This window comes from Chamaea fasciata, unplaced genomic scaffold (assembly GCF_029207755.1).
Source record: "Chamaea fasciata isolate MVZ Bird 193981 ecotype frontalis unplaced genomic scaffold, bChaFas1.0.hap1 SCAF_24, whole genome shotgun sequence".
NCBI lineage: Eukaryota > Metazoa > Chordata > Aves > Passeriformes > Sylviidae > Chamaea > Chamaea fasciata.
The window spans coordinates 4996090-5022199 of record NW_027094109.1 but is presented as its reverse complement, the minus strand read 5'-3'; the positions used below and the strand labels follow the sequence as shown (position 1 = coordinate 5022199).

Below are 26110 nucleotides of genomic sequence, written 5' to 3'. Positions count from 1 at the left end.
GCTCAAGTGAAGAATCATGAGGATTGCCCAACGCCAGGAACACCAAACACCATCCTGAACAAGTGACTCATCCATCTCCTGCCCTTCTGGCAGTGCACATCCTCATCCTGCCCCTTGCTCTGATCAATATCTCCCTGACGTGTCTTCGCTGTTAACGTTAACATGAACAACCATCTCTGAATCCAAAGCAGAAGACAAGGTGGGGAGGGGGGGGAACAAATTGATTTGGTGTAAGAGAGGAAAAGACCACGAGAGGAAAGGAGGAAAAAAAACCGCAATTCCAAAAGCAAACCAGTGCAACACCATTCCAAAGCCAAGAAGTCCGCTGCCCCATCGGCACCACGAGATTCCCACCCCTGAAAGGACACGCTGGTGACTGAGGAGGTGGCAGCGGTAGAGATGTCACCTGCTCACACCATTGTCTCCCTGCCCACCTCCTTTTCCGTGCTGCAGAGCAGCCCAGATGCTGTCCTACCTGTGACATTGACCTCCACCAAGCCCGAGCGTGTCCCGATGGCGTTGGTGGCCTCGCAGACGTAGGTGCCGGCCACGCTGTAGGACACGGGCCCCTTGAAGTAGATGGTGTTGTTCTGGATTTCCACGCTCCCCGGCAGGGTCCCGTTTGGCCTGGGGGGGACAGAGACCGTGGTTGGCCCCAGGGGTGACACCCAGCAGGTGACACCAACGTTCCGGGTCTGTGTTTGCCCTTGGGCAGGTGCAGGAGCTGGCTGGAAAATCCCCATTAATGTAGGCAGGGAAGGGACACAACCTGACCCTGTTTTACCCCAATTTCCTGCTCATTTCACTCTCCTGATCAGCCAGTGTTTATTTCAGCTCAAGGGCAGCAGTGTCGATTTAGAGCCCTGCCCGTGTCAGAACAGTCAGGTGAGTGTGAAACTGGAATAATGCAAAGCAAAACCCAGAGATACAGAAAATAAATGAACAAAGGCAGATGAAAAAAAAAATAATAAAAAAAATTTAAAGCCCCTGTGTGTTCAGAAAAGACACACATGGCCTGGTTATTCTTAATTACTGAAGCAAAGTAAAGTAATTACTTCTCTTAGGCAATTAAAAATTACTCAAGTAATTCCTTCCCCTCCTCCCAACCCAAATGTGCACATACTGTCAGCAATTTATAAGAAACAAAAGGGAATAACGGGGGTATAATTAGGATTGTAAGGAAGTGCCTAAATGCATGGATTTTGCATGTCTGCATACACACATATGTACAGAAAACACACTTTTCCCAGCTGCATCAAGCCAGTGATCCCCAAGCTGATGGAGAAACACCTGAATTGTGGTCCTACAGAGCCCTGAACCTACAAAAGCAAGAGCACAGCTCAGAGGGGTGCTGAGGATGCTCCAGGGGGCTGCTGCCTCCTCTGACTGCTGCTCATCACCACCCAAAGGGGAGGAGAAGGAAGAGCACTGCCGGGTTTTACATTCCAGCAGAACAGCGGCAGCCCCCAGGAAGGGGAGAAGGCACAGCAACAGCCTCGAGTGGCATCTCCTCTGCCTTGGGTGCATTTTTTTGCCTCTGAGGCTTTCCTGGAAATGTTGTGAGGAACCCAGAGAGCACCTCGGAGTTTAAGTCAGACTGGCAGAACCAACAGATGGAGAGAGCTGGGGATGGAGAACTAGGAAAAAAAAGGCAAGGAAAACAATCCTCTTCAGACTTTCACTTTGAACAGTTTGATCTGGGAAGTGCAATGAGACAGAATGTGCTCCTTGCAAAGCCATGTGGAGAGCCTCTCTCCTGATGACAAATGCCAGCTGAAAAGAAGAAAGGATCCATTTGATCTTCCCCTTTTAAAGCTACACGAGTGCTTACAGAGAAGAAAGAGCAGCAGAGAGAACCACATCAGGTTGTACCAATTCCCACCTGACTGCCCAGACACCCCTCACTCACTTTTCAAGTCCCCTTTAGTGTGTTCAGCCAAAAGCTGGAAACCTGAGGACAAGGAATTGTTGCTGTTTAATGTCGGTCACGTGAGGGGCTGCTGGAGCTGATGCTGGGGAAAGGTTGTTCACACACAGACAAATTTTGTGTTGTTTGTGCCCCTTCAAAGCAGGGGAATCCTGGGTTCTTTCCCAGCTCTGCTGCTGAGGCACTCGGTGGTGGCTGGGCACGTTAATCACCTTGTCACATCTCAGCTGCCTCACGTCACCAGGGCAGAATATCATCCCAGGGAGGTGAGAAAGGGAAGTTTTCCCTGGATATTGAGGCTGCACTGTGCTGCCAGCCACCTTCATCACAGGCACAGGTTGTACCTCGGAGTGACACCACTGACACTCGTGGAGACTGAGCCCTAAGTGACCAGAGGGTGAGCGAGGTGTCTGCAGAGACTCCTTGCCCCAGTGGGGAGGTGACATTCGCTCTGGGGACACTTACAGCTTCCACTCGTAGGTGTGAGCTGGGGGGTTGGCATCAGACTTGCAGATCAGCTTCACATCCTTGCGGTTCAGGAACCAGTTGCCATCAAAGCCCTCGATGGTGACTTCTGGCTCATCTGCAGGGGTGGGGGAAAGGAAAGGGAGGAGAGCAGGAGGGGAAAAGGAGGGAGGAAAGGGTTGTGGGGAAGGGAAGGGGAGGAAATGGAATGGGAAGAGATGAGGGGGCACGGGTGGGAAAAGGTGAGAGATTAAAAGGAAAGAGGATACGGTTGTGGGAAAGGGGAGAAAATGAAACAGGAAGAGATGAGAGGGCAGGAGTAAGAGAAGGAAGGAGATTGCAAGGAGGGAAAGATGACGGGACAAGGAACGTGAGAGAGTGCAAAAAAGAGAGAAGAGGAGCAAAAGGGACGTGGCAGAGGCAGAGAAGGAAGGTAAGAAAAAGAGAAAACCCACGATCATTCCAAAGGATCTTTTCAGTTTCCACTCTCAGAAACAAGACCGCATCCCCTCCACCAGCCCAACCCCTCCCCTCACAAACCCCTCTTTCCCCAGGAGCATCCCCCAGGCATGCCCAGGCCCCCTTACACTGCACGTTGAGGGTGATGCTGTCGGTGAACCTCTCCAGCTGGTAGTTGACCACGCACATGAGCTGCTGGCGGTGCGCCTCGCGGCTGGGCACCAGCCGGTACCGGCTGATCACCGTCACCGTGCCGTTGTTGTTCCGGATCTCCTGGAATTCTGCCTCCCCTTTCAGCTTCGTGTCCCAGGTGACCGTGCTGGGGGGTTTCCCGTTGGAGGAGGTGCAGGTGGCTACCAAGATCTTTTCTGTCCTGCCAGACTTGGCAATTAGCGGCCTCTTGGTGCCCTCCATCCAGTTCGTGGGCTTGGCTGCAGGGGAGTGCAGGGAGGAGGGGGATGAAGAGGAGAAAAGGGTGCAAAGGGATGGTTAGAAAAGCAGTGCTGCTCTGTTTGCTACATCCCAAGAGCCATCCAACACCGCTGAGGCTTGTGGTGAGTCCAGAGCTGTGCAATAATGCCCATGCAGTAATTGCTTTATGGCAGTGCCCGTGCACCTTGCAGCATCTACCTGCATCATTTATGGGGGAACGATGGTGGAGGTGCCCTAAATGCACAGATACATGGACAGTCAATCCTTTCCTCCCAGAGGTTTTCACCCCTGTGTTAGAAAGGAACTGAAACTGGAGAGAAAACCACTCATGTAGGCCTTGGGTGGGGTCTGTTCGCTCACTGCCCTGAGCTCCAGGGACAAGCTCTGCTTGAGTTTAGGACCAATCTGTTGTTGTTCTCTCTTGACAGCCCCCAGCTCATTAAAGCTCACCACTCCCACAGGGACCTGGCCACTGTTACTGCACCTGCATTGGGAGTGTAGGTGGAGGGAAAAGGGGAATTGGGAGCTGGAAAGAAGACGAGCTGTGACAGCTCAGCTGACTCAGAACCACCTGCCCTTCACCTCTTCCCAGCCAACTTAAAAATCCGTCACAGGCCCCATTTCCACCCCAAATCCACCTTTGCCCTGAGCTCCCAGGAGGCGAATCTCAGGTTCCTCCAGCTCTGTGGGACTGGAGGTTCCCCCTGCAGAGCCTGCCCAGAGCCTTACCCAGCACGGTGAGGTTCAGCTGCCCTTCCCGGTTGCCGGTGGGGAAAGTGGCAAACTCACAGATGTAAACCCCCTCATCCTCCAGCTCCAGGCGGGACAGTTGGATGGTGCCATCCTTGAAGGAAGGGTTGCGGAAAGTCACCCTCTCCTTGTAGGGGGACAGGATGGACACGCCCATGGCGGGGTTGTAGATGGCCACATTCTGCTTGGTGCCGTTGGTGGCCTTCTGCCACGTCACCTGCGTGATCTTCACGTTGGGCAGCGGGTTGGTGAAGCTGCAGTGCAGCACCACGTCCGTGCCGATGAACCCCGACACCGAGTCATTGACCAAGACACTCTGAGCTTGCAGCCCTGCAACAGAATTGTGACACGTCAACATTTGGCTACTCCTCAGAGGCAGTGTGGTTGTGGGGCATCAGGCTCGGGAATTCCTCTATTTATTCCTCTCGTTTCTTATTGGCGTGGCTGATACAAGAGCAATTTGTGGCTGCAGGCACCTCCTGCATCCACCTGCAGCTTCATTCTTGGTCATAAACACCTTCCTCTCTCTATGAGCAGCCCAGACTAGGGCTCATCATCACCCAAAGGCACCAAGCTGGATCAAAAACACCTTCTTCCCACTATGTCCAGCCCAGCCTAGGGCTCATCATCACCCAAAGGCACAAAGCTGGATCAGTGACACCTTCCTCCCACCATGACAAGCCCAGCCTAAGGCTCATCATCACTGTGATGGTTTCAGTGTTTGCTCTTTAAAGGCACAAGGCTGGATCAATAACCCCTTCTTTCCTCTATGAGCAGCCCAGCCTAGGGCTCATCATCACCCAAAGGCACAAAGCTGGATCAATAACACCTTCCACCCTTTTGTCTTCAGCTCCGGGTGACACTGAATCAGTCGTGGGAAATATGCAGGGCATGTGTGTCTGCAGGCATGTGAAAGCCCTGATGTTTATCAGCACAGCACATCCCAACATATGCTAACACACACTCAGACATCCATTTAATCCCATTGGAGCTGCAGCAGTAATTAAAGGAGCTGCAAAGACTCAGCCTTCATGGCGGGGCAGCAATAATTCCCCTATGAGAACAACTTTAAGGCACTGCCTCTACACCTTGCACGATCCCCCTGTATCACCCAAATCGTTTCTGTGGCCTTTTTAGGCCAGAAGTGGCTGAATTTAGGAACCTTCCACCTTGATCCTGTGGAAGGTGCTCCTGAAAAGTGGGAGCTGCATTTCATGACAGCTCTTCTTATCTCAGCTGATTCCTCCCCTGACAGATGGAGAAAAGTATCTCCCACCAGACTGACCCTGAAATTCATCTTTGCTGCCACTGTGTCTTTTCCTAATCTGTGCGTTTAGAGATAATGCTCTGGTAATTATACAGCCAGTATTTGTATGATAAATACAATAGAGAGGCAAGGTGGTAGGAACGAGAAAAGCTGGTTTTGCTCCTGGCTTCTGGGAGAATCTGCAGTTGGATGGATTCTGGGAGCCAGGGTGGAAAGGACAAAAAAAAAGGGATAAAATTAAAAAAAAAAAAAAAGAGAGAAAGATGCACAGAGAATGAGGAACATGAAAGAGTAATGGAACGGACAGAGGGGCTGGGGAAAGAAAAATGTAGAGCAAGAGAAACAAGACAGCACCTCCTAACAGAAATGTCACCCTACTCTGTTCTTCCAGGGATGAATGGCTCCCTGTCCAAGGCTAAAATGAGCTCCTCAGTGTTGGTCCCTGTGGCAGACGTGCCCTGGGACTTCTCCAAGAGTCTCCTTCCTGCAGTTTCACACACACACACACACCAGTGCAGGCAGACAAAACTCTTCGCCACCCACCCACACTCCACGTTGCCCCCTCACTCCCTGCCTGCTGTTCCCAGCCTTATCTTAATCCCCACATCTCATCCACGCCTCTTCTTTCTCCCTTCTCCTTCCTGTGACCCTGAGGACAAGCCCCAACAGCCCAGCCCAGCCACGAGACGCCACCAGCTGACCACAGCCATCAGCAGTTCTGACCGAAACTCGGCCTCCAGAGCTCTGTGTGAACTTGCCCCCTGCTCCCCGAGCCAAGCCCCACAGCCCAGCGCTGCAGCTGGGTGCTCAGGAATGCTCTCCAGAGCTTCTGACAGCCACAGCAAAGCGCTGGAGCCCTCATGTGCCTGCAGGCACCAAGCCACCAACGCGTCCTCCGGGGCTGGCAGGGTGCACCCTTCCCCTCCCAGCACAGCCAGGGCCGTTTTCCCCACAGTTTTCCCTTTTCCCCACGGTTTTCCCTCCACAAAGCACAGGGCAGGGATGTCCCCACTCTGGGAAAGGCACATCTGGGCCATCTTTCCCCTCTGGAGGATGTCCCAGCAGCAGCGCACAGAGAAGGACATTTCTGCCACCAGTGCCCACAACGTCCTCCCTGATGGAAGGAGGGCACAGGCCGGGTTGAGATGAGGCCAGGCTGGGATCTGAGGGAAGGATGGGTGGATAGGGGAGGGGGGAGATGTCTCCATCATGCTGTGCAGCATATGCTGCTCCTTCCACCCCGGAGGTGAGCGAGCCTCCTGCAGCATTGCCCACACCCGCCGAGGTGAGGAACAGCTTTGCCAAGCAGTCTGGCTCAGAAGGCTCCAGAGCCTCCCCAGAGCGTGTGGGAGCTTGCTGGGGAGCACTTCAATCACGCAGCCAGGGCCTTGGGAACGGCCCAGCCCGGGTGGGTGTGCTCAGCACTCCCTCCTTCTCCCAGGGCCGGGGGAGCGCCGAGTCATCAGCGCCTCTTTCACCAAGGGCTGGTGCCCCCAGCCGGGCCTGCCTGGGGCTGGGGCGCTGGCACAGCTGGCTCTGCTCCCCACAACAGCTGGCTGTGCTCCCCACAAGCTCCCTGACCCCCCAGCGGGGTCCTTTGAACCGGCATTTCCACACCCCAGCAAAGAGGGAAGTCACGGCTCGGCGTCTCCTCGTGGTGCCCGCGAGCTGCAGAGGAGACCAAGTGCAGAGAGGAGAGGGTGCAAGGCCACCAGCTCCTCCTCAGAGTCACCCCTGCAGGGCTGGCAGTCCCCGGTGGGGTTTCTGGATGAGCACTGCCAGGCTGAAGGCCAGCAGTGATGGGCTACCAAGGTGTGGCCCCGAAATGAAGATAAAGTCGATCAAGCTACAGCCATTCCGGCAGGGAACGTGATGGATAGCACAGGGCAGGTCAATCCAGTCCCTCACTCCATCCATCACTGCTGTGCCCTTCCTTTACGCTGTGATTTCCCTGCAAATTAATGAACTGACCCTTTTAAAAAAATCAAGTTATTTATCTTGACCTCGAGCAGCAGCAACAATTCCCAGTCCTGCCCTCCCCCTGCCATGGGATCCATGCATCAATACAGGCTGGGCTTGGACATAAACTGGGGAAAAAAAAAAGTGGATTTTGGAGCTGATAAACCTGATCCTGAGCCTGGAATGGTCCTGCAGAACCCTCCTGTGTCCAGGTGTAAAGAGCCAGACTTTTGGCCAGGGGAAAAGCTGGTGCCAGTTGAGTGAGGACAGCTTGCCAACAGCCAAACGCTGCCAAGGCTGCGATTCAGGCCCTTACACGCAGCAGCTTTGACAAAAACACATTCCAAACTTTCTCGAGGCTCCAGGGGAAAAGGGAAAACAAAAAAAACCACCAAAACAACACCCGGCAGAAGAAATAACCAAACAAACATAAAAAAAACCACCCTGAAAAACCCCAAACACAGCGCGGAAATGGCGTTTCCTTTCCAGGTGACGGAACAACTCTTTGGCAAGACAGGAAAAACTCCTTCTGTTCCACCGCTCACCCAAGCCTTAAATCAGGAAAATAACACACCCCTTCTGCTCCAGGAGCTCCCACACCTCAATGCAGTGATGAGGAAGGGGGACAGATGGAGGAAAGGGGTTTGGGAAGCTGCTGGATCAGCTTCCCACCCTAAATCAGGAGCCAGAGGGCAAACTCGGCTGCTGCCACGCTCCGGGGAGCTCTTGTTTGCAAGGTGACTGAGCTGGGCTGGCGGGCCTTCCCTCGCCCCGTTACACACTCAATAATTCATCAGGGCAAATGCATAGATAATTGATGGCAATGAGCACGCACAGCCGGCAGAGGAGGAGAAAATAAAATCACTAATCAGCCTCTGGAGAGGTTTGAACATATTCAGCTGGATGTGCGTGTGTGTGTGTGTGCGCGTGTGTGTGAAGTGCTGGGATTTCTCCTTCGCTGAGCGATCCTCGTGGTTGGCAGGGCAGGGGAAAAAGCTTGGGATGAATCCTGCTGTTTTCACACCCCCCACCCCCCCGTGCCAGATCTCCCAGTGCCCACCCATCCATGCTGACACCTCCCAGGGGCAGCCAGCACCCGAGCAAGGATTAGCTGGATGGGTTGCAGCTTGCCCACTCGCATTTTATTCGTTAGTTCTGTGCTGTTATTTTTTGTCAGGGACCAGAAAGGGCCCAGCCGTGTGCCAAAGACGTGTCGGTGCCAAGACCTCATTAGTGCAGACCTCGGAGATCCTCCTCCACCTTGGCCTCTGAAGTGGTTTGTGTTGATGCCTTTCCCCACGATCCCAAGCCCAGATATTCACCGAGGCCTCGGGGGCACCGTGCACAGCTCGGGGCGCCCTGAGGCACACGGGCTGGGGAGGAAGGGCTGCACTCCCAGGCTGTCAGGGGCGCTGGGGACAGCAGGAGTGGCAGCTGGTGGCTCTTGGACCTGAAAACCCTTTCTCCTAAAGCCCAGGAGGTGCTGTTCCAGCCAGGCTCCCACACTCGCAAATCAGGTTCTTGCTCCCCCGTGTAGAAAGCTCTGGAAATGATCTCCAGGCTCTGGGTGAGCTCTGTCACAACCTCACTCAATGCCTCTTTGTTAAGAGCCATGCGAACTCCACTCTGCTTTGCACAACCTTGCCTCTGCTGAGCCTCTCACGGATTTCTCTCCCTCCTGTTCCCTGATACTCATCTCCCCCCCAGGGCACTGAAACAGCCCTTGGCAGGAGTGCGATGAGCCACCCTTGGTGTGGCAATATCATCACTGATGCAGATGTCACAGGGATCTCTCCTGACGGTCTTAGCTGGGGTCTCGGAGAAGGACAAATCAATGCATCTCGCTTCCACCTGCACAACCCCCCACAAAAAGCACCTGATGCTGTGACAGCACCCTGGCCACGGGCAGGGATGTCCCACCCGTGGTCCCACATCTCTCACAGACACTGAAGGAAATGTGGGACGGAACAGCAGCCCAAAACTTTACACTTGGTGGCACTTTGAAAACTTCTCTCCTGGTGTTTCTGAACTCCTCTTTGCAAAGGAAAACAAGGCCTGAAACGCCAACTCCTGGGGGGCAGAGCCTCCAACAGCCCAAAGGAACATCCCAGGTGTGCCGGGCAGGGTGGGAAACACGGGGAAGAAGATCCTAAATCCCAGCAGGGGAATTTCAGGTGGCAAGAAGCAAAGGTGTGAGGTGGCGCTTGGCCAGGAGGTTGGGGTTAGTACCTCTGCTCCTGCCAGGGAGGCTTTGCATTGATTGCCAGGCATTTAAATCAGGATTCTGCTGCTCTTCCAAGAGCACAGGGCCTGCCTCGCCCTGCTGGGAGCCCGTTTGGATGCAGGAGTGGGCTCCAGTGAGTCAGTGGGCCCCCGTGAGTCACCCCCAGGCCCTTCCTGTGACACTTTCACTGCAGGTCTCTCTGTCATGCACTGATTCACTCCTGCAGAGCTGGAGCACCACACGGATTGTAAAACTCCAACACAAGGGGAGGGAGATGAGAGAGAGAGATGTGGCAAGATTATAGCTCCAGGTGACATGGCTGCACATGAAAGGCCTGAGATAACGCTGGGAGGGGTTGGGGGCACCCCAAGAGAGAAACTGCACGCCCAGGCATCCCTTCCCCCTTCCCGGTGGGAGATTTATGGGAGCTGTCGGGAAATGGCAGCGCTGTACAATGGCCCGCCTGGCCCTCAGCCAGATAAATCCCTCTCAAACAAGAAAGGGCTGGGCTGGGCTTTGGCTTGCAAATGGGAAACACGGGGCCCTGTCCTCGAGGTCACTGGTTCAGACCCAGATCCAGCCTGTGGCAGCAGAGCAGAGATGGTTTTATCCCAGCACCAGTCAATGGCTTGTATCGAGTGAGGGCTCCAGCCAGGCCATCATTGGCTGCCTTTGGGATAAAGCCTTCTTTGGGATTCCCTCTTGGGGTAAATGGAGCACAAAGCAGCCCCAGGAGCCCCTTGAATGAGAGCTCCTCCCCAGAGGGCCTGATCCATCGATGCTCCACTTATTCCCCGTCACACTTTGGGAAATCTGGTCACTGAGGCACGGCTGGGAGTCACACACAAGGCCATGCTTGTCCCAGTGCTCCTCGTAGCAAGAGATGAAAGAAAAGCAGAGGCCAGGGTGGGATGGGATTGAAGAGACAGAGATGACCACCAGGCCAGACCACGAGTTTTTCAACTCTACAAACATCCCCAGCTGCACCCAGCCAGGAGAAAGGGCTGCAAAGCAGAGGAGTGGGATGGGAACAGCAGCCTGCCTCTGCTCCCAGCCCTCACTCCCTGCCGTTCCTTCCCTGCCCTTCTCACAGCTGCTTTGCTTCACCCCCCAAGTCACGGGGAGGGGAACGTGCCCCATGGCAAAAGCAGGGAGGCTGGCAGAGCAGGGCTCCTGCAGAAAGAGCTGACACAGCACTGGGAAAGGCCTTCCTGCAGTAAAGCTCCCAAAGCCCGTGCTCAGCAACAAAGCACAAAGGCTCCCGGCCCCGCAGCGCCCGGCCCGCCCCAGCTCCTCCTGGCACCCAGCTCCCACACACCTGGGCACTCACCAGCCTGCCCCTGCCCCAGCGCTGCCCACTTGGCCCGTTCTCCCCTCTCCTTTGGGGCTGCATGTGACTCCAGCTCCTTCCTCAGCTCTTTTCCCGCTCTGTGCCACTGTCCAGCACTTGGTTTCACCACTCCAATCTCCTTCCTCCTGCAATTTCCAGGTCACATCTCCTTCTCTCCCCACTGCCTGTCTCCAGGATTGCCTCTCCAGCTGGTCAATGCTTGTGGCTTTCTTTGATTTGCCCTCCTTCCACTGTAGACTTAAAAACCTTCCCGCCCCTCTTGTGTCTCCACCACCACACTCCAGCTCGCCTCTTCTCACCCCCAGCCACTATTCCAGCAGTCCGGGATGACATTCTGCACTAGGAAAAGCAGGCAGCTGGCCAGGCAAAGACAAAGAACCAAAAATCCAAGACTCTTCCCTCTGGAACCATCTCCTTGCCTGCCAGCAAGGAAAAAAAACCAAGGTCTTTTTGCTTACCAATTCTAACCTGTAAGCAAAAGAAAGGGGACCACAAGCAGAGCCAATGCTCATTTGGTGGTTGGGTGGGGAAGAAAAGCTGGAAAATCTAGTGTGGAGGAAGGGAAAGGAGCTGGAGCTTTGAGAAGATGGAAGCTAATTAAGCTGAGACCGTCCTGAGACCTTATCTTGATGGGCTGAGTCCCCAAATGCACACGAGTGTTTGCTCTGCTCTGCCTCTTCCTTGGGCTTCCTTGTTGCCTTGGATGTTGTTCAAGGAGCCCTGTCTGGTCCAGTGCGAAATCTCCTGGCTATTAGAGCTCTCCAGGTGCTAAGGAGGAGGGATTTAATGACGAGCTGTGAAGAGGGGATCAAGATAGCAACCCATGGAGAGCCTCATTTCCGAAACGAGGGAACTCGAGACTGAAGAGATCCAATAAAAACAAAAATAAACTTGATGGCACAGAAAAAAAAAAAAAAACAAACAACAAAACGAGAGAACATCAGAGCCTTCATTCTCAGGCTGGTCTGTGGGCTCGGAACTGGAGCAGGAAATGGGGGGGAGCTCTCAGGGCTGGAGCAGGGAATGATTCACTCGCCTCCACAATGGGAACGGGACAAAGCCGAAACTCTGCTGACTCAGGCGTGACTTCAGCGCCGGGGTTAATGACTGGCAGCCTCCTCTGGCTGGCCCCACCAGCCAGCTCCCCCTGTCCCCACTCAAACCGAGCCTCTTTCATCAGCACAGATGCCCGCTCACAGGAAATTATCAAAGATCCAAAGGCTGGTCTTCTGTCCAAAACGTGGTGAAAAACGCATCCCCTGCCAAGCCGCGCTGGTGCTGGCCAGCCCTGTAATTTTCGTGGAGGAGATCAAAACTCCGACTTTGCTAGGGCTGAGATGCATGTTTTAACAGTCACAGCTTTCTGCCTGTGGTTTTGCTTTCCTCCCATTATTATCTCTCAGGATACAACATCTTGCTGATATCTCGCTATCTCCCCGAAGTTAAAAAGAAAACGTTTCCTTCTCTCGCGAGCGGGAATGCCACGCTCTGTTCTTCTGCAATTTGTTTCGAAAGACAGAAACAAGCGAGGGGTTTTTTTTTTGTAACCAGGAGGATGCGATGTATGTTCTGGTGGCTGACAAGTAGGGGAAAGCTTTGCAAACAAGACAAACGCAAACATGGCACCAGCAGATGCAATGGACAGACACCCTTCGCTGGCTCCCCGCCTGTGATTTCTCTTTTAATGTGCTTTTATCTCGCCCGAGAGATATCTCTGCAGGGAAGTGGCAAAAGGCTCAGACCTCCCAACTTTCTCGGGGTTGTTTAAGGATTCCTGCCCGTCAACAACAGCCCAGAAAGAACAGTGAGTGCGAATAACCCCAAAGTCAGTGCTCTGCTTGATTTCCAGCCTGCTGCTGCTCAGCTTTCTTATCATCAAGCCCCTGTGCAAGGAATTTCTTACAGATTTCACTTCTTCCAGGGTTTAAGATCTCCACAGACACAGCTCCAGCCCTACCTGGGCCCCATCTGCAGGAATCACTCTGCATATTTATGGGAAAGAAAAAAAAAAAAAAAAAGCTTTGCGTCTTCAAAAGGCTTTTCAAACAGCAACTAATTAATCCTCCAACACCCTGAGAGGCAGGAAAGAGTTATTACCCCTGCTTTCAGGCGTGGGGAAATCAGAGGCGCTGAATGACAAAGAGATGTGCCCAAGGCCACCCAGGCAAGCACCGGCAATCTCACCCGGTGCTCAGAGGTGGGGATGTGCAGAGGACGGTGGCAATTCTCACCCCAGGAAACGGGGATGGAGGCACTTGTGGGGCGGCCCCACAGCCCCACCCGCCACTCATGCAAATGGCAAAGTCACCCTCATTTCCATGGCTGAGGAAACCCGGGGAGATGGAGTGGAAAATCCGTGTAATAGGCAGAGCTGTGGAAACCTGAACGTTGCCCAGTCAAGAGCTCCACGAATGGTTCCCCAAAATTGTGGCTCACGTTTTCAAACTGCCTGCAACCAAATCTCTGAGATTTTGGGCTAAGGACATGCCAGAAATCAGGAGAGACTTCGAGGCTCTGAGCAAAGCCAGCCCCACATTTCTAAAATATTCCACATACTGGAAAAGAGTGGGGCTAGATCAGGTTTTAGGAAGAAATTCTTTACTCTGAGAGACTGGCACAGGTCGCCCAGAGAAGCCGTGGCTGCCCCATCCCTGGAAGTGACAGAGGACAGGTTGGACAGGGCTCGGAGCAACCTGGGGTCGTGAAAAGTGTCCCTGCCGCCAGAAATGGGATGATCCTGTGACCCCCGTGCTGGGTGCAGACGCAGCTCTCACATCCATTAAGGTCCCAACCTCCATCCAGGCTGTCTGGGGAATGAGTGCCGAGCTCAGAGGGGCCTGCCAGAGCCTGGGCTGTAAACAAGGGACAAGACCACCCATTGAAGGCAGGCTGAGCACGGGGAGGGGGGAGGAAGGGTCAGAGCCCGGCAGGGAGACCTCACACCACGGGTCACGCTCCTTGGGGTGCCTGGGCTTTGCTTTCCTGGGACACCAACACAGGCACAGCCACTCTTCCCTGCCCAGAAAGGTGAGGGCTGCCAGCGAGGGCTCAGAGAGACCAAGGCGGGAGGAGCGGGGAATTCTGCAGAAAAAAACCCCCATGATTTGTCCTGCAGAGAGCAGTTCACAAACTCCCATTTCCCTCCGGGCACCTCTCAGTGGGAGCATTACTCCTTCTGCTGAGTTAACCGGGGACTTAGCCTCAATCTCCTCAGTGATTGTAATGCAATGAGGGACCACAGGTGAACTTCCAGGGAGAGAAATGAATGATTTCTCCGTGCCTGATTATCCCGTTCTCCAACGAGGTGGCTTTGTGCCTCCTGGTAGCCCCAGGGAGGAGGAGCTGCGTTGTGCTGGGACACTTAGGGGGATTTGATGACAAATGTCATTCAGGACATTCAGGAGGTGGAGTGACACCAGTGCTGAGTGCCCAGGGACAAAGGTGTCCCTTCAAACACAGCCCTAAACACTGGGCTGCTTTTGGGGCCTCTCGCAGGGTGTTTCACCTTTATCCCAGATCCCATCAGCTCGGACAGGCCTGAGTCCCTGCGGCAGGCTGGGATCACACGTCTGCCCTAAAACTCTTCCCCAAGTCCTGGTTCACAAGGCAGGACCCAAAAGGAACCAGCTCCCCACGGAGCTCCACGAGCAGGCAGCAGGATGGAGCAAGCCAAGAGCCAACACCCCATTCCCAGCCTCGTGCTGGGGAAACCAGCCCTGGATCCTCAGGGTTAAACAGCTCAGCTGGCCTGAACTGACAGATTTTATTGACTTTCACGGTGATTTGATTGACTTTTGTTCAACTGCAGCAGCACCAAGGCTCCCTGTTTCCTTCTCAGGGAGCAACAAGGATGTGGATGCCAGATGGATTTTCCTGTGCCACTGGGGAGAGCTCCAGGGAGTTGTCCTGGTCTTCCAAAGACCAGGAGGTCAACAGCTCTCAGGGGACTCCTGTGTGCTTTGTCCCAGCTCAGACTGGAGGCTGCCACAAAAACGGAAAGCATGCTCTGAAGAAAATAACCAGAGCTGGTGGAAAATTTTCCAGCACAGCATATTTTTTTCTGATGGAAAAGTGTCACTTAGTCCAAGCTAAAACCATCTCCTGGAACGTGCTGATTTTGGCAAAATTCGATTAAAAAAAAAAAAAAAAAAAAAAAAAAAACAAACAGAAAACCCACAACCACAAGAAAGAGCCCTTTTGATAAGTTTGAAATGGTTTTTCCTTGTGGACTCTCATTTCTTTTAAATGGCATTATGGTAAAACAGCGCCCAGGAGTGCAGCCAGGACGGGATGCTTTGGTTGCCATGGAATGGGGACATTTTTGGATGAAGCCAGGCCAGAGTTTTCTTTTGAAATTTCCTTTCTGTGGAAGCTTTCAAATGACAGCCTGAAAGCAGAAGGAGAACTCCCTCTGAACCTCCCAGCACCCCCACTCTGCCAGCCCATCCTGCCTTAGTCATCCCCGGAGCTGACCTTTCCAGCAGCTCTCACCCCTAAACACAAATCACCTCCCTGCGGTTTCTCTCCCCACCTTCACTCCCGCAGCCCACTGCGGGCTCTGATCCATCTGGATCCATCCTCCCCTGGCTCTCATCCCACCCTGTCCCTGGGTGAGGAGTTTGCTGGGGGCTTGGGCCAGCCCTCTGTGCTGTGTGGGACCCCCAGCCCCGCTCCAGCACCTCTCCCTCTGGATTCCCTGCCTATTCCTCCTTCCTGACAGACGGATTCGCTCCCACCCTGCACCTGCCTGGTGTGCCCACCTCCTCCTCCTCCTCCGTCTGCTGCTTGTGCCTTTCCACTCTCTAACAACTCCAGGGGAGGGTGGCTGAGAGAGCTCCTGTTCCTTTCAGATTTGGGGGCAAAAAAAAAAAAAGAAGAAAAAAAAAAGAGGGAGAGACAGAGAGAGAGAGAACACAAGGCAGACTATTACATTTTTTAGCAGACATGACAATATGGACACAGTTGCTCCAGAACGCTGTGCATATTTTAAGACAAACTTTACCCCAAAAATGTCAGCCAGCTCTCCTGGTGGGAGGAAGAATGAAGGAATGGCAGGGTCCTCCAGGTTTCCAGCAGAACTTTTATCTTGGAAAAGCTGGAAACTCCTGAGCACCTTCCCCAGCACACCAAGGGCTGGAGCCAGGATGGATGCTCCAAAATTCCACATTTCCCCCAGGAGCAGCTCTGTCCTCCATCAGGGGGAAGGGGGAACTGGCTCTGGAGGCAGAAGCAGGGAGGCCTGGAGGGGAGATGGGCTGAGCTTTGCCCAGAGAGGACTCTCCATCCCTGGAAGTGTCCAAGGTGAGGGTGGATGGGACTTAGGGGAAGCTGTCCCTGCCCGTGGCAGGGTGTGGAATTAAATGGTTTTTAAGGTCCCTTCCAACCCAAAGCATGCTGTGACTCCACGCCTTGACCTCTCCTGCCAGGACCATCACCCAGGCGAGGAGGAACTGTGCAGAAAGAATCCCTGGGAGACAAGAACTCCTCCACGGAAGGATGGGGCCAGCCAGGCTGTGTCTCCCCTTGGTGCTCCACCACCTCTGGACGTGGCAGCTGGGCTGGGGCTGCTCCCAGGCTGCACGGTGTCACTGGTTTGTCACCTCTGCTCCAGCTAAGAACTGCTCAGAACCATCTTTACTTGTTGCTTAGGGACCAGAGTGACAGAGAGAACGCAGCTGGAGGCTTGGCTACCTAAGGGGATGGATGGGAGGATATAAATAGCTAATGGCAAGAGGAAAGAGGACAAAAAGTCCCATTTCCAATCTGGTAAAATACTGACCAGAATAGTAGTGGAGGAAGACTTCCAGAAATAAGCATCTGGGTATTAAATGAATGGAAAATGAATCCTAAGAGAGGACAGGGAAAAGAGACTAAAAGGAGATTCTGATCCTGTCTGAACAGCACTTGTCCCGCCCTGGAAAAAGAGTTTATGTCACCTGGGTGCCACAAACGTTACTGGAGGTAACTTCAGAGTGACAAGAGGCAGTGGAGAAGGGAGATAAACATGTAGATAAATGTCATTAACCCCTGTTAGTGCAGGGCTAGAGAGTTCAAAGGCTCAATCTGCAGTGAAGGGTGGAGGTCTCAGGGACTGCTGTCTGTAAAAACTCTGAGAGGAGGCAGCTGAATAAACCAAACGTTTCTTCCAGGCTTGAGAACCCCCTGTCTGTGACGCTGTCACAACACCAGGGCTGTGACAGTCACAGGGAACCAACCCTCAGCTGATCAGGAAGGGGGAGAGGAGATCAGTCCAAGGTGGGTTCTGCCCCTGAGGTCATCCTGACCCACAGGGATGGAGCAGACAGAGCACAGAGGATGAGAAGGACGTGCCCCAAAGGGAAAGGAAGAGCCTTCACTGAGGGGAGGGACACACCTTCCTCGGGAGAGATCCCATCAGAGAGAAACAACAGCCCTGAAAAGGAAAACAACAGGCTCTGCTCAGGGCGAGCTGAGAGGGAGCCCAGTGTGCTCCCCACGGCTCTCCCCAGCCCTGGGGGCTCTCCAGCCTCAGCAAACACGGAGACAACACTGGGATATTTTGCTGTGGATGTCCCCAAGCCAAGGGCTCAGACGGGGAAGCAACGCAAAGCCCAAGAGGAAGAGGAAGTTTACAGCTGTCCTCAGAAAAGCCAGCGCAGCCTTTCCTCTCCGAGCTTCCACATCCCTGGGGAAAGCACAACAACTCATCTGCAAGTCTGCACAGCCCTTTGGGGCTTGGAACCTCGGGCCTGACAACTCCGTGGCAAAGTGTGAATCCAAAGTAATTGCACTGTTTGCTCTGGGAATACTCCAGATGCACTTGGCATAACAGAGAAACACTCTGAATTCTCTCCTTGTAGGACCTACAAACCCCCAGCTCCTTCACACCCCGAGGATTTTCTCTCCTCCCATGCCTTCCTTCTTTCCACTGCCCTGATTTTTTGGAAAAGGCATTCGAGTTTCTGCCTTCACTCTCTGCCTGTGTAATGAAATCTTTTTATCCTCCAAACCTGCCTGGAGGAGAGGGGGGTTCTCTGGAGCAGGCAGTGAGGGCAGGGTCCCTTGGGCATAAAGACAAACGATCTGCAGGCGGCTGCTGGGGCTGCAGGGTTAAGCCATTTTAATTACCTGCAAGCCAGTGTGCAAAGCAAGCCCCACAGCGGGGCTGGGATGTCTCACCAGGCTCCTGCTGATCCTCTGGTAGATTAAATTCTTGGGTGAGAGCTGCCCCACGGTTTTATGGCAGTGGGGAAAAACTTCCCTGCACCCGTGTTCGGGTTGGGGCAATGCCTGTGTGATCCCGGAGCTGTGCAACTGCAAACCTCCCACCTGGATGACACCACTGTGAATTTCAGCAGGGTTTGAGGTTGTTGCTTTTCCATTCCCAACCCAGGAGAGAGGCAGACCCCTCGTCTCTATCTGTCCCCATCCTACCAAGCCCTTCCCAGCTCCCAGCAGTTCCCCTCATATCCCTACATCTTCCTCGGATGCTCACAGCAAACCCAAGGCGAGGGAAACAGTGTCTGGGTGTGTTTATATGTGGGCAGAGGGAAGGGAAGGAAGAGATCTTTCCCAGGGGACTCAGATGGGAGCCAGGGCTGGGCAGCAGCTCTTCCCAAGCAGGGACGGGGCCGTTGGGTCACCCTGGCTTTGTGTGAAGGCACCTGAGGTTCTGGGAGGGCTCCTGCCCACCAGGAACGTGGCAAACTGGGCTGTCCAAATCTCCTGCACGTGCCCAACTCCCTTCTGCCTCCATCCCTTCTCCCCCACGCCTGCAGCTCCTGGGAAAGCCACAGCTGGGTCCCACGGGGCTCAGGGTCCCCATTCCTACCATTTCCCTCGCCCTGGCACATGGGAAGCCGCGCCCTGACCTCTTCCAGCTCCGACTTGCTTTCCCGAATCGGGCCGGTTTTGGGCAGGACGTGCCGGGACCTGCCGCCGCCTCCCCGAGCCTTTGAAGGCAGCTACGTAGGCAGCTGCACCCCGCAGACTTTGGTGGGGAAAAGCCACAAACCCGTGAGTCACCTGGCACCTTCCAGCCTCTGCAGGCTCCTGTTCCCTCTCTTGGTGGGACAGGACAGCAGGAATCCCTTCCCAAAAACTCCTGGGAAGGCAGGGTTCTGTGCCAGGTCTGGGAGCAGGATTTGGGAGCTGAGGTGGGAGAAGGGGAGGGCTTTGTGCAGGATTTTGGGGTTCAGGGTGGGAGAAGGGCAGGCCTTTGTGCAGCCAGCTCTGTGAGAAGGGGGAAGCGGACAAGGGACAGGGATTCCCGGTGCCACAGCCGATAACCAGAGCAGATGGCTCCCTGCAGGACAAGCCCCGAGTCAAGGGGGTCTGGTGTTCTTCGTCCTCAGCAAAGGAATCTGCCTGGCTGGGCGATTCTCAGCACTGCCCCATTTCCCAGGGAGCCCCTCTCCCCCTCAAACCCATTTCCATCCCATTCACCCAGTGTCCTCCTCCCCCAGAGCTCCCCAGGGAGGGCTGAGGGTGCTCAGGGTGTGGAAGGAGGCACCAGGCAGGCAGGGCACAGGGCAGGCTGTGTGCACAGGGCGCGTTTCGGGGAAGAGGAAACACGTGCTGTATTCCAAGTGAATGCACACAGGGCTCCGAACAAAAAGCTCCTGGATTTCTGCAGCCCCGGCTCTGAATCCCCCGCCAAGGCCGTTTTCTCAGCCAAAGGGACAATGGAGACCTGACATAAACAATCCCATGGGATCAGCACAAGGATGCCCAGCCCGCCCCCATCGCTGCTTCGCCTCCCCCTCAGCTGAGCTGAGGCCAGCAAGACACAATGTGTAATTAGGTTAATGAGCTAAGCACGGATTTTAATTGGGATTCCCCGATTTACTGGTCTATCTCCTCCTTTTGTTTTATTGCTGGTGCAGGTTCCTAAAAGCTGCCCTTGCTAAAGGCCCTGATATTGGAAAGGTCTTACGGATCTTTAATTGTATTTAATCATCGAGGTAATTAATGATCCTTGAGCAAAATGGAGATTGCATCTAGAGTAGTTCCAGTCTTGCCCTTCAGCATCTGTTGTGTCTGGGCCCAGGAATTCTGCAGGCAGGCAGGAGAGGGGTTCACACAGAGCGAGACAAAAGGACAGAAGAGAGAGGAGAGCGGTGGGAAGAGAAGGGACTGGGGGGAGAAATTCCCATTGGAAATGGAGAAGGAGCTGAGCAGAAGAGAGGGAAGCAGGGAAAGGGACACAATGCCATTCCTTCTCCTCACAGGCAGGAGCCACTCAATCCCAGAGCTGGAGGGTTGGCTCAGGGGGGACGGCTGCCTGTTCCCTGTGTCCCCAGACTGGACAGCCCTGACCAGCACTCAGTGCTCGGACGACTCCCCCGAGACAACCACCTGCCCCTGCTGTTCCCCTTCTCCACTCCTTGCTTCTCCCTGGCACCGTTTCACAGCCCTTGTTTTCTCAGGGAGACATTCCCAAAGTTCAAAACCTTGAGCTGGAGCAGGGGGAGTGATGGGCAGCAAGTCCCAGCACGTCCCTTCTCTCCCAGGCCACAAACCCTGCACCTCCCATCCCTGCTCCCAACCCCTCCGCTTCTCCCAGAGCACAAACAGAGCCAGTCCAACCAGAAACGGGGCTGCCTGCTCCAGCTTGCCCCAGAAAGGCAGATTTAGTGAGAAATGTCACAGGCAAAGCAGCAGGGACGTGGAATCAGCCCCAGTGTCTGTGTCTGGGACGTGTCAGAGCTGTCCTGAGCACGGGGATGTGCGAGCAGGGAGCTGGAGGAGGCTGTGCTGGCTTGTTGAGGAATGTCCCCTGGCTCCCAGCCCCAGTGACAAGGGACAGTTCAGCCCAGGAAAAGCCTTGCCCTCCCATCCTGCAGCCCCAGCCAGGCTGAGGGCAGGACAAATTGCACGTGAGGCAGTGCAGCCTGCCAGTGGGGCGACATTTGGGACTGCACAAGCCCTCAAATTTTCCCCGAAGGGAAAATCCAGCTGCCACAGCAGATCCACCCTTCTCATTCCCATTCTGGCGGGCTCTGTGTGCCGGAGCACGAGTGAAGGGCCCTGGCATGGTGCTGGAATGAGCCTGCTTTTATTCTGTCCTCGTAAACGAGCCCCAGCGTGGCTCCAGATCGGGCCCAGATAAGCTCTGGGAGTTGGGACTCGCAGGGAGGATTTGCTGGGCTGGGCTGGCGTTTCCAGCTGCCCGTGACCTGAGCTCCTGGAGCTTGGGGCAGCCTGGAGTCAGGGCTCGGGGCTGGGGGCAGAGCTCCCCTCCGGATACTGGAAGCCCAGTTTTCCCTGGAAACCTGGGGCCGTGTTACCATGGGAAAGGTACCGTGCAGAGCCAGTCCTGACTGGGAATCTGCCCCTTCCCACTCTGGAACAAGCCGCCTTCCCAGGCAAGTTCCAGCCTGCTCGGGCCGTCAGATCTCATTTCTACTGTTTTCTCCTCCTTTATTGCCTCCCTGTCTGCCCCAGGGCTTGAGAGAGGGCTGCCTCTTCCTTTGGGAGCCTTCGCAACCCTGCCAGTTTTCCCCACTTGGAATATTTCATGCCCAGGCCCTTCTTTCTCCCACGCTCCCTCCCCATCCACCTTCCCCGTCCCACGTCCGGCTGCGGCTCCTGTGGCAGCTGGAGCCTGCAGGTGCTGCTGGCACAGCTCAGGGGCTGTCCCTGCTCCCTGGGCTTCACCCCTGCAGCCACAGCCCAACGGGGCAAACACGACATGGGAGCCACAGCGAGAGGCCGAGGAAGGAGTGACACCCAAAAACTGGGGACACGGAGCCAGCCAGGACAGAGGGGATGGGAGGAGAGGGAGTCACAGGGGAGGAAAAGGGGGAATTGCAGTGGGGAATAAAGGGCTGGAAGATTGGGAAGGGCTGGATACGGATGCTGGGTTTGGTCCTGCTCCCCACAAAACCCTCAGGCTGGCAGAGCAGGGTCCAGCCTCCCTCCCAGGGCTGATCTCCACAGCCCCTGATGCTGGGAATGGCTAAGCTGATTGCAACAGCCCCGGAGATCTGCATCAGCCTCTCCTCCCTCCCGGCACACCAGATCAGGCCGCCTGATTGTGTCATTCCTTCCCCTGTAAACAAAGCAGCCAAAGGAGAGAAACCCAGCCCAGAAATGAGAAACTGTCCTGGAGACGCAGCTGGGCCAGGCAGGAGGAGCAGAGCAGGGCTGAGGCTCCCCGGCCTGACCTCACTTGTGCCGGAGCTGCCTTGGGCTGGAGGCACAGCAACATCATCCACAGCCACGGCCCGGCTGGCAAAGACCCCTGGTGGGTCCATCCTGCCCCAAAAAAGCACCTGCAGGAGAACACAGCCAGCCCTCGTGCTTCAGGGCAGGAGCTGATCCTGCCTTGCCACAGCAGGGAGGAGCTGCCCCTTCCAGGCACGTTCCCTGCTGGCCGTTCTTCCTTCCCTGCCGCCACTACCGAGAACTTTCCCTGGGCCGGATGGCAGGCCCCAGGTCCAAAGCCCAAACCTGCAGCAGAGGGGCTCCGATCCTGCTGCCTGCTTGCAGGGGTTGTGTTATATCCTGCCAGGGAGCTGCTTCCAGCAGCTCACACCCTCCTGTGGGGATGCAGGCTGCTGGACTCCAAGATTCACAGAACCACCAGGTGGGAAGAGACCTCCAAAGTCATCGAGTCCAACCCAGCCCCGACACCTCAACTAAACCCTGGCCCCGAGTGCCACATCCAGTCTGTCCTTAAACACATCCAGGGATGGTGACTCCACCACCTCCCCAGGTAGACTTTATCCCTCTTTATCCCCATTCCAATACTTCATCACTCTTTCTATAAAAAAACCCTTTCTCCTAACATCCAACCTAAACTTCCCTTGGTGCAGCTTCAGGCTGTGTCCTCCTGTTCTGTCAGTGCTGCCTGTGCATCCCTTCCAGCTCAGGATATTCTGGGATTCCACAACTGCCGTGCAGTCTGACCACAGCTGGGACCCCGGAAAGGCCCTGCAAACTGTCCCCCTGTCACCAGGCCACGTGCCCTGCGGGGCAGGAGATGCTGGGCAACACCAGCACCCACGGAGCTGGAACACCCTGAGGAGCAGGGGCTGGGCCCCCCTCTTTGATAACCTCACCCCGTGCCCCAGCTCAGTGCAGCAGAGCCCCCCCAGCTGTTTTGGGGAGCTCGGGGCTGCCCCAAGGGGAGCCTGGAGCTGCCCAGCCTGGCTGTGGTGCCTTATCCTGAGGCTGATTTCCCTCTCGTGTGTCAAGGGCAGCCAGCAAAGCTGTCTCCGTCTCTGAGCTCCTCCTCAGGGACAGCACTGAGTCACATTTCCTGTGTCTTTCCCCTTTCTCCCACCCTCCACACCACCCCTGGCTCTGGCACCTCTGCACACAACCTCTGCTCTGCCCTGCCAGAAGGAGCAGCCTGACAAACTCACAGCAGCCAAATTCAGTGTACAGGGAGCCAGGGCTGCGGGAAGGGGAGAGCAGGGGGGGCTCACCTGGCCCTGTCACACTGCAGGAACACTTCCCTGCCAGCCCTGCCTCGAGAGCTCTGCACTTCACAGACGTGAATGCGAGGACATCCAGACAGTGGAAGCACCACAACAGGAGTTTTCAGCCACAAAACTGAGAAAAACCCCGAGTTTTCAGCAAAAAATCCCCCGCTGTCCTTGCTTGGCGCTGCCAGACGGGGAAGGATCAGGCCAAAGCATGCACAGAGATTGTTTGAAAACTCCTCTTGATCCACTGCCTTTGTTTTTTAAGAGGTGGAAAGAGAGCAAAGGATCTTGAGGGCGGCAGAGGAGTCACTGGCTGAATGCACAGCCTATGAAACCTCGCCAAGCCACTGGGAAACCTCTGAGCCACTGCTCAGATTCTAAATGGAGTCCCGGGCCTTCCTACACTGAGGGTGATGGAGAATAAAATGAACTGAGAGCTTTTCAATGCACCCACCGAGGACAAATGGCTTTTTAATTGATAATGCCAAGAGCTGGAGCCGGGGGATTCATCAGCATGTTTTGGCACCCCTCAGGACTGCAGCATTCTACCCACACTTGTGTTAAATGACACGTTAACGGGAGCAGGGGTGCAGGAGGAGTGCAAGGACTCACAGCAGCTCGAAGAACTGCAGGAGCTGCTGCCAGAATTCATCTCTCAGAGGCCACCTATGGAGAGCAGCTCCTGCAGTGCAGACAGCAGCTCCCAGCCAGGTCCCTTGGCTGGGATTGTCCCCTGCACCAGCAGAGCTGCTGTCCCAGGGGCAGCTCTGGGCTGGGGATCAGCTGCAGGGAGCACAGGAGATGATGGTTCAGTTCCAGCCCAGTCATCCCTGCCCAGCATTTGGGAGAGGCTGGGATGTCCTTGTCCACCCTGGCTGTGTGCTCTGCCCTCCAACCCCCTCAGGAAGCTCTTCCCAGCCTCGCTGTCACAGTTACGTGGCTCCTGGGACCGTGTGGGAGCCCAGGCAAGGAGATGAATCTCGGAGAGGCAGTAATTACTTCTGTCAGATTAATAAATTAATAAATCTCCCATTTATTCTCCAGATTTAATTTCCAATCCTCGCGTTTTCCTGTCATGCAAGCACACCACGACAAAAATATGGGAAGGCACGAGAGAAGCAGGAAAGGGGAGAAGGAGGCTCCAGGAAAGGGCCACCTTGCCCTCAAGGTGAAGCTGTTAAGCATCTCCAAGCCACCGAAACGGCTCCTAAAGTTGCAGAAAGGTGAGAGGAGGAGGAGAAACTCTGCCTGCACCACGGGCAGCCCCCCTTGATGGAAAGAAAACCCAGCTCACAGTGCAGACATCTTCATCTTGGCTCCCTGTCTGCTCTCACTGCAAAGTCAATGGAGAGAAATACCTAATTCAGGCGCTGTGCGTAAGAAATCTACCTTGGGCTGGATAAATCTGGAAGTGCCTGTATTTTTTTTTTTCCCTTGAACACGAGGGAGTGTGGATGATTTGCTCCCTTTCCCTGTTTTGTTTCAAAGCAGGGAACTCTCTGAGTGAAATGGAGCCTCTCTCAGTGACCTGGACAAGAGGGAGAGCTCTGCTCACCCAGAGCCTTCCTCAACCACTGCTAAAATCTCTTGCGCAGGAGACCTCAGCCTCTGTTTCCTCAAGGAGCTGCTGAGCTGGAGAACCCATTTCAGGAGAGCCTTTTCTCTTCAGAGATGACTCCTGAAGTGCTGCTCTCCTCTACCCACCGCAGCCACAAGGAGAACATCAGCTCAGCCTCCTCCTCCTCCTTAGCACCGCTGAATTTCTCAGCAGAACTCGTCTTTTCCCCTCCTCCCATTGCGAATCCCCCCTGGGAGAAAAGCGACACGGGGGCTGCGGGTCGGATTTCGGGCTCGTCGCTTAAAGATTCAGCATTTCGGCCCCGGGGAGTGCTCAGCCCGGCCTCGGTAAAACGATGCTTGGTCCCACCCCGTCCTGCCCCCCCTGGACCAGGCGGAGGCAGAGGAGACCCAGCCGGGTTTGTGGCAGGGGAGGAGGCACCGCGAGGACCTGCCCCTGTTTCCCAGCTCAGCAGAGCTCAAGCGGAGCGTCCATGTAGAAATAATAGGAAAGGGGAGGGAAATTAGGATCCTACTGCGGGGCCATCAGGTCTTTTCCATTCCTTTCCCAGCCATACATCCCCGGATGACCCTGGATTCCCTGCCTCGCTCGCAGTTTCTTGCTGGCAAACACACAGGCGGGAGGATGAAGAGGCTCCTTGCCAAAAAAATGGGTGGGCAGAGCGGGAACAGGAGCAGAGACGTTAGAGAAGCCGATAGAATCAGCCTCTCCTGCTCAGAGCATCCCTCTCCCGTGCACCCCGGACAGCAGCACGCTCACCTTGTGCAGGTGCAGGGCTAAGCCGGAGCTTTTCCTTGTTATTTTGGGGAGGCAGAAGGCAAATCCCCCAAGGACGGCCGCAACCCGTGGCCACAGAAGGTAAAAAAAAATCAAAAAAAAAAAAAAAAAAAAAAGCCAGAACAAAAGGCAGCAGCGGCTCCCTGCCCCCTCCCTGCAGATGTCCGCTGGCTGCTGCCTAATCCGCCCGGGCAGGCGGGCAGGCAGGCGGGCAGGCAGCAGTGTCACCCCGCGGGGGGACAGCGCTGTCCCCTCCCCGGCGCCCCGCACAAACCGGGGGGGCGGGGGGGGCTCATCCCCGCTCCGCCGGCAGCGGGAACAAAGCGCCGGGCCCGGGGATTCAGCGCAATCCCACCGCGTTTCCATGCTAATGAGCGCTCCCGGTTCCATCCCGCCGCCCGTGGCAAATTGGAGCGAAAATCCAGGCTCGACAAGGATGCAACTTTTATGCCCGATGTGCGTCGCTGGGCTCCGACACCAATCCTCTGCCTCGGTTTATTTTTAATT

At 55.1% G+C, this 26110-nt stretch overlaps 1 protein-coding gene across 1 annotated transcript in view; it reads right to left on the bottom strand.

The window, feature by feature from the left end:
• NECTIN1 (nectin cell adhesion molecule 1) overlaps window positions 1–26110 on the bottom strand; it is a 54574-nt gene that overhangs the window by 8764 nt on the left and 19700 nt on the right. The window contains exons 2-5 of the mRNA XM_066203310.1: window positions 4013–4363; window positions 2980–3282; window positions 2393–2510; window positions 476–627 (exon numbers count right to left, since the gene is read on the bottom strand). Coding sequence (XP_066059407.1) covers window positions 476–627; window positions 2393–2510; window positions 2980–3282; window positions 4013–4363 — 924 coding nt within the window. The remainder of the gene's footprint in view (window positions 1–475; window positions 628–2392; window positions 2511–2979; window positions 3283–4012; window positions 4364–26110) is intronic.